This window comes from Grampus griseus (genome assembly GCF_964374135.1).
Source record: "Grampus griseus genome assembly, chromosome: 11".
NCBI classification, from domain to species: domain Eukaryota; kingdom Metazoa; phylum Chordata; class Mammalia; order Artiodactyla; family Delphinidae; genus Grampus; species Grampus griseus.
The window spans coordinates 7,382,467-7,397,201 of NC_139005.1; the positions used below are offsets into that span (position 1 = coordinate 7,382,467).

The 14,735-nt window shown below is 36.9% G+C and overlaps 1 protein-coding gene across 2 annotated transcripts in view; it reads right to left on the bottom strand.

Annotated features, from left to right (window-relative positions):
- Window positions 1-14,735, bottom strand: part of LOC309829430 (alpha-2-macroglobulin-like) — a 40,606-nt gene that overhangs the window by 8,522 nt on the left and 17,349 nt on the right. Inside the window, exons 16-26 of one of the 2 annotated variants that reach the window (XM_082665315.1) lie at window positions 12,735-12,902; window positions 11,451-11,559; window positions 9,758-9,878; window positions 6,459-6,687; window positions 5,600-5,726; window positions 5,126-5,247; window positions 4,679-4,730; window positions 2,659-2,742; window positions 2,211-2,387; window positions 1,802-1,889; window positions 674-830 (exon numbers count right to left, since the gene is read on the bottom strand). In XM_082665315.1, the coding sequence (XP_082521441.1) occupies window positions 674-830; window positions 1,802-1,889; window positions 2,211-2,387; window positions 2,659-2,742; window positions 4,679-4,730; window positions 5,126-5,247; window positions 5,600-5,726; window positions 6,459-6,687; window positions 9,758-9,878; window positions 11,451-11,559; window positions 12,735-12,902 (1,434 nt within the window). The remainder of the gene's footprint in view (window positions 1-673; window positions 831-1,801; window positions 1,890-2,210; window positions 2,388-2,658; window positions 2,743-4,678; window positions 4,731-5,125; window positions 5,248-5,599; window positions 5,727-6,458; window positions 6,688-9,757; window positions 9,879-11,450; window positions 11,560-12,734; window positions 12,903-14,735) is intronic. The other variant, XM_082665316.1, reaches the window with a different exon arrangement.

Sequence of the window (14,735 nt, forward strand, 5' to 3'; positions counted from 1 at the left end):
TAAACAACCTAACCTTATGCCTAAAGCATAAGGTTTAGGAAGGAAAGAAATCATAAAGATCAGAGAAGAAATAAATAAAATAGAAAATTAAAAAAATAGAAAAGATCAGTGAAACTAAAAGCTGGTTCTTTGAAAAGATAAACAAAATTGATAAACCTTTAGCCAGACTCATCAAGAAAAAAAAGGGAGAGGGCTCAAATCAATAAAATCAGAAATGAAAAAAGAAGTTACAACTGACACCACAGAAATACAAAGGGTCATAAGAGACTACTACCAGCAACTATAGGCCAATAAAATGGACAATCTAGAAATGGACAAATTCTTAGAAAGGTATAATCTCCCAAGACTGAACCAGGAAGAAATAGAAAATATGAACAGATCAATTACCGGTACTGAAAATGAATCAGTAATTTAAAAACTCCCAGTAACTTTTGAGAATGCTCTTAATCAGCTCCTTGTATTCTGCTGTCATGGAATTTGTCCTTACCCATATACATCCCCATGAAGCAAAGTATCACAGTCACTCTAAGTTCCATCCCCTCTTTCTTGGTGCTACCCAGGTTTTATTTTCTTCTGATACCTTCCTTAAGGAATTCTTATGTTATCACTTCCTCTCCTCATCCTTGAGAACAGTGTAATGGACAAATCAACACTAGCTCCGAGAACACTTCACCTTAATGGCATTGTTGAGCAGTGACCCAGAACTCCTGAAACAGCCACTGTCCCTCTGCTTTTGGGCAAGCCAGGTGAGAGCTTCGGTAATATGTGCTTCATCAATGAAGATATAGGTTCGAGCCTGGGCAAAACTCTTCAGTACAAAGGCTGTGAGCCTGAAGGGGAGGAAGTGATGATCACATTTACGTTGTTACAGTGGTTTTATAACCACATCACAGCAACAGGCTTCATAGGACACTTCTCACACTGACGTTAGTCATCTAACAGGAATTCTTTACTTAGAGCTCCCATTGCCTTTACTTGATGACTCTGCTAGCTCTCGTACAGCTGACCCTTGAACGACATGGTTTGAACTGCATGGGTTCACTTACACATGGATTTCTTTTTTACTAAATATGTACTACAATACTACATGATCCCCAGTTGGTTGAATCCGTGGATGCACAACTGGGGATACCGAGGGCCGACTGTAAAATGATATGTGAATTTGCTACTGCTGAAGGTCAGTGCCCCTAACCCCCATGTGTTTCAAGGGTCAACTGTACTAATGTTACTTATTTTTTTATTTTATTTGAGTAAGGCTTTAAATCTTTTCTTTAGCGATTTTCTTTGTAGATGGCAGAATCTTCTCATACACAGCTCTTACATGCAGTAACTTCTGACATTGCTTTGCCTTAGGGATTTTAAAACGGTGTTTCATATCACTGGCTCCATCTCATTTCTTTCCTCCTATTATTGAATTTATTAGTGATTAAGATGAATATGATCTAAAAACATAAACTGAAGTGAGCATGGTTTATCTAGAAGTTATATGATATGTTTGCTGGCTATCTCATTAAAAAAATCATGGTTATGGGGGCTATTTTAGAAAAAAAAATAGCTATTTCAGAAAGAATACCTTGGTGTATTATGAACAGGATGAATTCTGGGGACAAATCTAACATACGTGTGTTTGAATCTCAGCTTTTTTGCTTGTTACCTTGCTAGTTTTGGTATATTTATCTAGTATAACCAACTATAGGCTTAATAATACATATCTGATAGGGTTCCTGGGAATATAATTTTGATAATATATGTAAAAGATCTGACACAAAAACAGGAGCTCAAAAAACTGTCTTTCCCTTACCAGGTGTTACCCTCATTGTTGCCATGTTGCTCCCCAAAGGTGCTGTAAGAGCCGTCATAGTGCCTGTAGAGCAGCTGTCTCTGGTAACCTGGAATGGAAGGTTAATGAAGCAACATGACGGGTTGTACATTCTGTAGCCAGAGAAATAAACAAAATGCCTTGGCATCTTGTGATAGTTCCTAAATTTTGCTGCAATGTGTTAGATGGTTCTGAGTCCTAAACATTTTATTGGAGGTTGGACACTGGCTAGGTACCATGAAGTCAACTGTCATAGTATTATTATTGTAACTATCATAGTATGATAAATTTACATATCATAGAATTGATAAGTAACTCAAGCCTATTGGGGATTCCAACCTATTGTTAAAATTGCACTGTGAAATTTTCACTCCCTTATTCAGTGACTCACCAGTGTTGAGGTAGCGAATGGCCTTGGACTTGATCTCTGCAGTCAGCTGCTGTATTTTATTTAGATAATCCAGAACGTAGATGTTAGGAGCAAAGAGGACCATATTTTGTTCTCCACAGCCATAGGGCATTTGGAGGAGATTTTGTGTATTTTGCATGACAGAGCCTAATATGTCTCCTAGGAAATGGGAGAGATGGGAAGTCATAAAGCTTATAGATTATAATCTATCAGAATCATTAAGAAGAAATGAATAATTAGCTAAGGTAAAGAAATGAGGAATTTTAGGAAGGGTGTCTTCAAGGAACGGAAGTATGATTGGAAGCAATAAATAAGTCCAAAGAAGAAAGAAGTTAAAAGTATAGCTGTTATTTTGAGAAAGTATTTATGGAAAAAATATAGTAGACATTGTCTAATATAGTACAGTAGTCCCCTAGGGCTGGAGACTCACCCAAAACTGAGAAGGAGGCTCGGGCAGACTCTTCTACCACATTTGGTGGCAGCTTCAGAGATAATTTTTCAGACACCTCGGCACCTAGAGAAAGAAACAAATCAGCCACAATGAAGATGATTTCTGCTGTATATCTTCCTGAAGAGTTCCAAGACCCAGAAGCCAGAACTATGCCTTGTACCTAAACTTCTTCTGAAAAGTTGTCCCTCTTTTAATATTCCAGTTTTAAAAAATACCTTCAACATATATGAATGGGATTCTGAGATTTCTAGAACTTTCCTTCCCCAACCTCCTTGTATGTGGAGTTGCATTCCAAAAGAAGGCTACAAACTGACAAGTACCTGTGATGTTGTGATTCTGTTGTAATCATCCTATGGCTAACACAAGATTGTTATCACAAGGTGATATATTTCATGTCCATCCCCAGCCTCCTTACACAATAGTTGTATGCAAAAAACCCACTATGTATATATAAGCAAAGGAAAAATCTTCAAAAAGTTCCTGAATTCTACCATAATGCTCCGTCTTTACTTCCATCAAATTTCACCAGATATGAAGACAGTATTTTTAATGGAACTGCTAGACATGGGGCTAGGGGTGAAGATGAACAGTATTTGACTCAGTGAAAATAAATTAACTGCTGCTGATAAGCATACATTTGCTGGCATTTTAATATTAGTGAATTACATGAAGATGAAAAAAGAAAAATGTATTTATCATTATACTGCATCCTGTCTTCATAAGATTAATAATAAAACTTTTGTCAAAGGGTACAAACTATCAGTTATGCAAGATGAATAAATTCAAGAGGTCTATTGTAAAGCATAGTGCCTACAGTTAACAATACTGTATTGTAAACCTAAACATTTGCTAATAGGATAGATCTTATATTATAAAAATATAATAATAAGAGAGTGGGAGGAAACTTTTGGAAGTGATGGATAGGCTTATGGTATAGATCGTGGTGACAGTTTCACAGGTGTATACTTATCTCCAAACTCATTAAGTTGTATACATTAATTATGTGTGTATTATCAATTATATTAATTACTGATAGTTATATAATTAAGTTTAATCATGTAGTTAAATACATAATATAATTATGTGTTAAATACATAGTTATATTAATTATGTATGTATTATTTGTATGTCAAAAACTTCTCTTCAAAAAAAGCTTTGTAAGAAAACATGACATATATGGATTTGGTAGTAAGGACTAAATTCACTTAAATGTAGAAATAAGGCTAAATAATAAGGCAATTATGTTTTTAGAATATGTTTTATATATTTTAAGTATTGACATGACAAAAAAGGTAATAAACAGAAATTAGTAGGTACAGAAAGGTAAGGAACACATGATGTTGATTAGACATTGGTTTGAGATGAGAACACATTGTGTTGATAAATTTCTTCGTGTACTAAATTTCTATAAATGTTTCTGTTTAGGAAATTCTCCACAAAGATAAAACTGTATCTTTTACTGTAAGCTTCTTTAGTCCCTTCCCAATGACTGATAGGATACTAGGTATAGGATTGGCACCAAACAAATATTGACATGACAAATGGTAAAGGCTATGGCAACCTTTTCTTCTGGAAATAGCATAGTCTCATTATCCAGTGTGGTTAGCTATGCAAAACTCAGTGTTGAAGGGGCTTGAATTCAGCTACCCATGTGTGGTATTACTAAATATCCAAGGAAATATCCCCTTTGGCAGTATTCATTTTGAATCTACCCACTTTCTACCTATAACCACATCATACACTGGTCAGAAGGACAATTTGATGTTTGCACAGGTGCTTAAGAAATAAAGACTCGGGATTCCTGGGATACGGATATTCAGCTGATCAAATTACTTGGCCTCTCTAAAAACCAGTTTCCTCAGTTACGAAATGGGTTGATGGTTCTTCGGGTCTTGCTTACCTCATAGGGAAAGTGTAGGAATGGTATATATAAAATACTTTGAACTTCAAATATTATATTCTAGTCAATGTTGTTTTAATTATGATGACTGAGTCTTACCTGATGGACAAAGCAGGGAGTTGAATGTTGCTTCCTTCTCTAGTCCTTCAGGCTTTAGGTGGAAAGAAAGAAAAGTTAGAAATGAGAATGGACTGACTTTCAGGACATGTGTGTTAATAGGGGAACTACAGGTTTCTTGATGAAGAGAAGGATTGGAACTGATTTTCAAATATATTATAGAAGCAAATTCTATAAGTAATATGAAGGAGACAGGTTGACAGATGAGAAAGGGAGGAGAAAATTACAAAGTAAAATCAAGAGAGAGAGACAGAGAAGCACACAGAGAGAGAATCATATTGTGAAATATCCCATGAATATATATATATATATTTCTTTTTTCATATATCTATTTTTTAGCCCTTCTTACCTAAAAGTTGGAACCCCAGCTGGATTCACCATTGTTTTTCTTGACTCACTGTGACTTATCAAATGGGCAGGCTTACTTACTTCCACCAACAGGGGCTTGATGACTGTGTCTTTCCTTCCATGTTCAGGGACCACAGCCACCTCGGTCCCACACAGCTCTTGAGACTCCAGTGCCTCTGCACTCACTGTGAAATTCACATTCCCTGGAAAAAGGGGCCAGTAGAGATGAGCACCATCTCTCTCTTCCTCTATGCCTCCAAACCCCAAGATTTATAAATGTTTAATGCTTTGTGACCTTATTTTTTTGTTTTATAAAAATATAGGAGCAGGAATGGAAGCAACATAGACTAGAGGCTAATGATACTGGGAATCCAAGGTGGAGCCGGAGGTGAGGGAAGCGGGTATATCCTTCTAGACATCCTAGAATGAAAGACAAAGAAAAAACTTCTACCATTTGGTGGGGGGTGGGGGCGTCTTTGCCTGGATATGAGGATCCCATAGACAGACACACACAGTCGTTGAGTAGAGAACTGCCTCTAGGAGGCTGTCTCTCACCTAATGACTTTGGGGTTACTGCCCAGGACATGGTTTGCCGGCCATTCCCACAGATGCATTGAGTCTCTTGTTCCTTCTCTCCTGGGACAGCTAGGAATGCAGGAGAGGCTTCTAGGTGCACACTGACCTGAAACCACGCATGAGACAAAAAGACAAATAGACCAGAGGGAAAGGGGGCCAAAGGAAGAATGGCTTGAAATAAAGCACATTGAGGGATTGGGTAGATTTCAGGTTGCCTAATACTGAAGATAATATAAATGAAGACTGGGCATCTTATAAGTGGATCTGACATCTAAACACTAGTATTTGGGGATAATCTGCTCTTTCACGTGGTAGGAGCAGAGGAGAGGAAAGTCATGATGGTGTATGTTTGTTGCCTGTGGAAGCTCTACTCCTTTGGCTTAGGATCTTGACCATACCCTCAGCCCTCCCAGCAGAGTATACAAGATTTATAAACAATTATGGGGAGATGCACATAAATAACTTTAAAAGTTAAGTTTAATACAGTTAGTCATATAAGAAAAGTTAAATATATGGGAATGTAGAGGTTGAAACCTTGGAGAGTATAAGACATGAGAATCAGCATACTGGTTTTTGTTGTTCATGTCAGAAATCTTCATGTTACACAAACTTCCTAACTTTAAAGGGTTATGATAAGGGTCAGAACCTTGTTTTAAGTTGTCATTTGGTATTTGGAGATACCAGCAACCATAGTCATATAACATACGAGTATCTCTGACAGTGTTATCTCCTGGTGAGCCCATCTTACACACAGGAGTTTGTCAGTATTCCCAGGAATGCAGTTTTTAATTTACTTGACTGTTACCTTGTGTTCAAGTTAATAAAGAGAAGTCCTTACCCAGATGCATTTGGGAAGGTAGTTTAACACAGTGGCCTTGAGTGTGAAGGCTTCTCCGCGGATCACAGAGTAGGGCATCGTGAGATCCACAAAGAAGGGCTGGAAGGCTCGGAGAGAGGCAGTCGGAGAGAGACCAAGTCCAGTGTCACTGGACAAGCAGAGGGCCCCTGCCTTCCACTCAGTGATGGTATCGGGGACTATTACTCCTACTTCAGCCACACCTGAGGAGCTGGGGAGGTGGCAATGTGCAGAACAAAAAGTAAGCAGTTAAATACAGGCACGCCTCATTTTCTTGCACTTTGCTTTATCGTGCTTTACAGATACTGTGTTTTTTAAACAAATTAAAGGTTTGTGGCAACACTGCGTCAAGCAAGCCTATTGGTGTCATTTTTCGAACAGCATTTGCTCGCCTTATCTCTCTGTGTCACATTTTGGTAATTCTCTCAATATTTCAGACTTTTAAATTATTATTATATTTGTTACGATGATCTGTGATCAGCAATCTTTGATGTTACTATTGTAATTGTTTTGGGGTGCCATGAACTGCACCCATATAAGATGGCAAACTTAATAGATAAATGTTGTGTGTGTTCTGACTGCTCCACTGACCAACCATTCCCCTGTTCCTCTTCCTCTTCTTGAGCTTCCCTAGTCCCTGAGACACAACAATATTGAAATTAGGCCAGTTAACAACCCTACGATGGCCTCTAAGCACTCAAGTGAAAGGAAGAATTGCACACTTCTCACTTTAAATCAAAAGCTAGAAATTATTAAGCCTTGTGGTAAAGGCATGTTGAAAGCTGAGATAGGCTGGAAGCTAGGCCTCTTGCACCAAACAGTTAGCCAAGTTATGAATACAAAGGAAAGTTCTTGAAGGAAATTAAAAGTGATACTTGAGTAAACACTTGAATGATAAGATAGCATAACAGCCGCATTGCCGATATGGAGAAAATTTGAATGGTCTGGATAGAAGATCAAACCAGCCACAATATCCCCTGAAGCCAAAGCCTAATCCAGAGCAAGGCCATAACTCTCTTCAGTTCTGTGCAGGGTGAGAGAGGTGAGGAAGCTGCAGAAGAAGAGTTTGAAGCTAGCAGAGAATGGTTCATAAGGCTTGAGGAAAGAAGCCATCTCTGTAACGTAAAAGCTCAAGGTGAAGTAGTAAGTGCTGATGCAGACGCTGCAGCAAATTATCCAGAAGATAATTAGTGAAGGTGACTACACTAAATAACAGATGTTAAATGTAGATGAAACAGCCTTATATTGGAAGAAGATGCCATCTAGGACTTTCATAGCTGGAGAGGAGGAGTTAATGTCTGACTTCAAAGCTTCAAAGGACAGGCAGACTATCTAGTTAGGGGCTAATGCAGCTGGTGACTTGAAGTTGAAGCCAGTGCTCATTTATCATTCCGAAAATCTTGGGGCCCTTCAGAATTATGCTAAATCTACTCTGCCTGTGCTCTATAAATGGAACAACAAAGCCTGTATGACAGCACATCTGTTTACAACATGGTTTACTGAATATTGTAAGCCCATTGTTGAGAACTACTGCTTAGGAAAAAAGATTCCTTTCAAAATACTGCTGCTCATTGACAATGCACCTGGGCTCCCAAGAGCTCTGATGGAGATGCACAATGAGATTGATGTTGTCTTCATGCCTGCTAACACAATAGCCATTCTGAAGCCCATGGATCAAGAAGTAATCTTGACTTTCAAGTCTTATTCTTTAAGAAATACATTTTGTAAGGCTATAGCTGCCGTATATGGTCATTCCTCTGATGGATCTGGGCAACGTCAATTGAAAACCTTCTGGAAAGGATTCACCATTCTAGATGCCATTAAGAACATTCTTGATTCATAGGAAGAGGTCAGAATATTAACATTAACAGGAGTTTGAAAGAGGTAGATTCCAACCCTCATGGATGACTTTGAGGGGTTAAGACGTCAGTGGAGGAAGTAACCGCAGATGTGGTGGAAACAGCAAGAGAACCAGAATTAGAAATAGAGCCTGAAGATGTGACTGAATTGCTGCAATCTCCTGTTAAAACTTGAATGGATAAGGAGTTGCTTCTTATGGATGAGCAAAGAAAGTGGTTTCTTGAGATGGAAGCAACTCCTGTGGAAGATGCTGTGAAGGTTGTTGAAATGACAACAAAGGATTTGGAATATTACAAAAACTTAGTTGCCAAAGCAGTGGCAGAGTTTGAGAGGATTGCCTCCAATTCTGAAAGAAGTTCTACTGTGGCTAAAATGCTATCAAACACCATTGCATGTTACAGAGAAATTGTTTGTGAAAGGAAGAGTCAATTGACGTGGCACACTTCATTGCTGTCTTGTTTTAAGGAACAGCCCCATCCCAGCCTTCAGCAGCCACCATCCTGATCAGTGAGCAGCCATGAACATCACGTCAAGACCTTCCACCAGCAAAAAATTATGACTTGCTGAAGGCTTAGATGAAGGTTAGCATTTCATAGCAATAAAGTATTTTTGATTAAAGTATATACATTTTTAAAGACATAATGCTATTATACACTTAATAGACTACAGTATAGTGTAAACATAACTTTTATACGCCCTGGGAAACCAAAAAATTCATGTGACTCACTTTATTGTGATATTCGCTTTATTGGAGTGTCTGGAACGGAACCTGTAATATTTCTGAGGTATACCTGTAAATCCTTTCTAGGAAGAGTACCCCTATATAAATGATTCTATTGTCATGACTTGAATGCACTTAGTAGAAATACCAATAATGGAGAGTATAATCAAGGCTTGAAATGGGAATGTATAAGTCCCTTTTTCCAAATCTGTTTTCAATTCTAGTCTATATCAGTCTCTCCTTAGACATGTAGCTGTAGTATAATCTGTTATAGACAATATAGTGATAAATATGTAGTTTTAGATTGTTATTAAATTTTTTTCTCTAAAATACTGTTCCACTGAGGGAAGGTTTATAATTTTAAATTCTACTACTACTGTGTAGAGCTGGCTTGACTGACCCTGTGCTTAACTCAGGACTGCCGAGCAATGAAGGATCTCTTATAGGTGTTAATCTGTGCAGTGCTTGGTTATATTTAGTCCTTATGCTCATTTTCTGGAAATCTTAGAATGACATTTGTGCAAAATTTCTGATACTAAATTAGATTAGTGAGACTTCATGACAGAAGTATTATACTAAACCTCTCCTGAACACAGCAATGTGTCCAAAAGATATACTTGGATATTGAAAAACTAGCTAAAAATTGAAAATTGTGAGGAATCTATATTGTTGCATCTTATATATGAAAGAAGTTACTTACTCTACTGCCACCAAATCCCAGATCCATGTCTCAGGGAAGTACTTTCGCACAGTCTCTGTGGGAGGCTCTGAAATATGTATTATATGCATAAGTTCATGAATTCTTCCCATTTCAGCTACGACTGCGGAGAAGACAGAAACAATAAATATAAAGATAAGGCTTATGAGAGATTGTAGTAAGTGCTACAAAAGAAATAGGGTGATGAAATAGATAGGAACCAGGAGAGGACACTTGGGTATTAAGGGAAAGCTTCTTGGAGGAGGTGGCATTTTCAGATGAATTCTGAAGCATTACAGTAAGCTAGGAGTGAGCTGGGGGAAGAGAATCACAATCAGAGAACAGTGAGACCTAGAGGCAGGACGAGTCTTGGATTGCCTGTGAAAGAAACCTAGAGGCAGAAAGGAGGCTCTGCAGCTTCTGCACCTCTGTGAGAGCAAAGAAAAATCATACCCAGACATTTTGACAGTGGCTTTGAGAAACCGTTTGTAGGAGTGAGAGAATCAAGAATTTAAAAAGCTCTTTATTCCCTAATGTGACCCTTTATTCCCAAATGTGTCAGAAGATAAGACACAAGAGACAAGATTTGTCACTGGGACAAATCTTGTCCATCTATACACTTGTTCATACATAAATTTACTACAAATCTTATTGATAAAGGATTAAAGGATATAATTTATAAATACTAATAAAAATGTACAATGATCTTTATTTAAATTCCGTATAGCCATTTGATTCTCACTGAAAGATTACCTTGATTTTTGACAGACTCTTTTGTTTGTACTCAACCTATATTCAACCATGATTTGACAGTATCAGACCATAAATAAATAAATGATTGATTACTATATGATTCATCAAAGAAGTAGCCCATATCACTGACAAATGAGTGTGATTTCAATATGGATATTAGCTGATGTTTTGGGGAAGTTAAAGAGCTTCTTTTCTTGACTGGTGAGAATATAGTCCCAATTTGTGAATTTCTGTTTCTGTTTACATTATCCTATGCCTGGAAACTTTCCCTTCCCTTTTAAAACTCACACATCTCCATTTACTAGAAGTAAATTCTATATGAATGACTTCTTGATTCCTCAATCAGAATCAATCCTTTCTTTTATTCTTCATATCTGCACCTGTCTTATAACGCTTTTTACAGCCTGCCTTGTGTTCTTTCCAGCTGCATACGTGGGAGCTGGACACAAACAGAATTTTTTGATTTGTATCACTATGTGACCTTGAGCAAGAACTTTAATATATCTAAATCACAAGTTCTTTTTTTTAAATTGAAGTACAGTTTATTTACAATGTTGTGTTAATTTCTGCTGTACAGCAAAGTGACTCAGTTATACACATATATACATTCTTTTTTTTTTGTTTTTCTTTTTTTTTTTTCGTACATTCTTTTTTATATTCTTTTCCATTATGGTTTATCTCAGGAGATTGGATATAGTTTCCCGTGCTCTACAGTAGGACCTTGTTGTTTATCCATTTTAAATATAATAGTGTGCATCTACCAACCCCAAACTCTCAGTCCATCCCTCCCCCACTCTTCCCTCCCCCTTGGCAACCACAAATCTGTTCTCTATGTCTGAAATCACAAGTCCTTTTTAATTAATTTCATCACATTTTATCTTTTTTAAAGAATTATTTTATTTGGTTCAATATATTAGGCAATTAATTTTTCTTAATTTCTTACCTGGAGAAGATAACAGTCTTTGAGATGACTGTATTTTATATTGTTGAGGCTGTGGACATATTTTGGGTTTATGAATTTTTGAGTTGGTGAATACCTTTAAGCCCATATCCTGTAAAGGAAATCATCACCTAATCAGTACACAAATATCATAAAATATGTATATACACATACTTCTTTTCATTGAATTTAACAAACAGTCCAACTAGCTTAATATTAATCTTTTTGTGTTTTTGGATTTGGAAGTTGTTTCTTTCAAACAGTGTCCCTGTCTCTTGTCACCCCAGCGTTACCTATAACTGTTACTCTAACACCCGCTCTAACACCCGTCTTTACTGTGCACTGAGGAAGCTCAGTCAGAATCCAACTTTTGAGCCTCACCACTGGCATCCTTAAACATGGGAAGCTAGCGCCATAAGCCCTGGTGCTGAGTATGTGTGGTTTAAGTACATTTCAGAGTAGCTGAGGTCATTCTCTCCTGCAAAGACTTTTTTCTTTGGAATACAAAGGCTTGCATTGTTTCACTTGATGTATAAATATTACAGTTTTTCAGCTGTCTAATGATTCTAATCAGGTAGAACCATATGAAATTACTGATATTTGACCATTTTTAAAAAACTTTAATTGGAGTATGGTTGCTTTACAATGTTGTGTTAGCCTCCACTGCACAACAAAATGAATCAGCCATACACATACAGATATGCCCTCCCTAATATTAAACTTTTTTTTTTTTTTTTTTTTTGCGGTACACAGGCCTCTCACCGCTGTGGCCTCTCCCATTGCGGAGCGCAGGCTCCGGACGCGCAGGCTCAGCGGCCATGGCTCACGGGCCCAGCCGCTCCACGGCATGCGGGACCCTCCCAGACCGGGGCACGAACCCGCGTCCCCCGCATCGGCAGGCGGACTCTCAACCACTGCGCCACCAGGGAAGCCCTAATATTAAACTTTTAATGTTCACATGAGTAGAAAGGAAATTGATATACTTATAGAGATAATTTCATTCTGTTTTTAAACCTTTTCAACAGTAATTATTTTACATGTGTAATATTTATAAATGAATGAAATGAATGAAGAAAAAAAACTTGCTTAATAATCCCCAAAGTTCCAGTCCTGGCTCTGTTGTTATTAGTAGATCTGCTACTATTAGTGACCTTGGAGAAGTCACTTGACCTCTCTATGTCCCATTATCCTCAACTATAATATGGAAGCATTAAAATAAATATTTTTTTCCATATATAATATTTTGTGAACCTTAAGAACTGACCATCAGCAATATAATGGACTTACCTTTAGGAAGCTATACATATCTTTTTCATTTGTATTTGATACTGGGGAATACATGATCCCACTGATATAGACATTACGGTGACTGATGCAGTCTTCATTGTCTTCCTTCTGTTGATTTAAACGGTCAGGGAAACCATTGAGGTCCTTTACTGGTAGCAGGTTATAAACCTGTACAAATGCAAAGGGAGAAAGGACAAACTTACTTGTGGCTTATTTTTCTTAAGTGCAGGGAGGAAAGAAAAGAATAATCACTACCAGACTTTCTTTGAGTGGCTCCATTGCCTAGATAATTTACAGAGAAGATGATTTTGAAAACGTTTAACAATTTTAGGGAAAAAAACAATTAAAACATTCCTATCTAAGTACTCAGGATCATAATCTTTTGTTATGCAATTCAGAGGCAAACCCTAGACTCTGCTGGAATGAAATAAAACTTAATTAAGAGAAATTGAGGTTTGCTATATTTGAGACATTGTGCAACGCTTCAGGATGACAGAATTAGGTAATAGTTTCGTCTCTATCTGGTGGTTAGCAACTGACTCAGTGTTTAACAAAGTAAATGGACAACATGTTCTAAACAGGCACATGGATAAGCATGTATCCTCTGTATAGGTCAGGACAGTATTTTCTTAGTATTACTCATGGGAACTAAATGCTCCATATCTTTATAAAATACATAAAACTTTGTAGAATACTGAAAATGATACTTTCAAATTCACTTCAACGGGAAGAATAAGACAAACATAAAAATTCTGTAGGTGTTTTATATTTATAGGAGTTCAAAACTGTTTGATAAGAATAGATTAGCAAAGTGAGTAGCACAATGAAATGAAGCACTTTCTCAAAGGCAGCTCCTTCTTAGCATTCTCCATCTCCTCCCTCTGCTTTATTTTTCTCCAAAGCATATCACATAATTATTGTCTGTCTCACCTATTAAGTTCTATGAGTGCATGGATTTTTTTCTTTCTAGTAGTTCACTATGAGATCCCCAGAATTTAGGACACACCCAGAACACAGTAGGCACTAAATAAATATGTGTTGAATGAGTGACTTATGCTACTAGGTGCAAGTGTTTCATTAATGAAACATTATCAAAGATTGAGAGGAACCCTTGTTCTAACCCAGGTCTACTACTAGATACATGAAAGCTTCTGCTTTATTATTAACAAACTAATAGAATTTTCTGCCTTATCTATCCACTAGGATTGTTATAATTGAAAACAACTTTGAGAACTATAAAATTATGTTATACAAACATAAAACATTAATGTTAGCGTTCCACATATTCCCTTGCTTCCACTATGCACTTAATATCTCCTTTAGAAGTATTCTAATATTTTTAATTAAATACTATTGGAAGGACCAGAAAGTAAGAGATCTTTTCTTTTAAGTTTCTCTTGTAGGGAAGTAAAAACGTAACTTTCCCTTTATAAAATTTTGGTAGTGAAAAAAAACTTCAGTAAGAGGTTATTCCAATTGCCCTCATTGAAAATTTGAAGTAATGGGCAAACTACTATTAGGACACATTAAGTAGTTTCCCGTTGTTATACTAAGCATACCCTTTTGCTATTTTTCCTGTTAACCCTGTATTTGAAAAGGTTTCATTTATTAATGTCATTTATCACATGGTAATTAATTTTTCCTAATTTTTATTAATCAGAGACAATACAGATCTTCCTTCAGAAACTGTGTTCATCTTGGGCATGCAGTGTTTCAACTGATACAATTCTTATTAAAAGAAGTTTGATATTTCACTTAGCCTGTGCAGTCTAAGTGCAGGTATATGTACCATTTCTGTTAGACTTTTTGAAATATTAAAACTAGTCTGAAAACTCCTACTATTGGTTTCATAAAGCTCTAGGATTTCAGGGATTTTGGATGGTGCATGATTTATACATTGATATTCATATGTAATATCTTCCTCACCAAGAAAAAGTACACATGAAAGAGCTCAAAACTATTAACTCCTAGATAAATATAACTTTAATGGATGCTATCCCA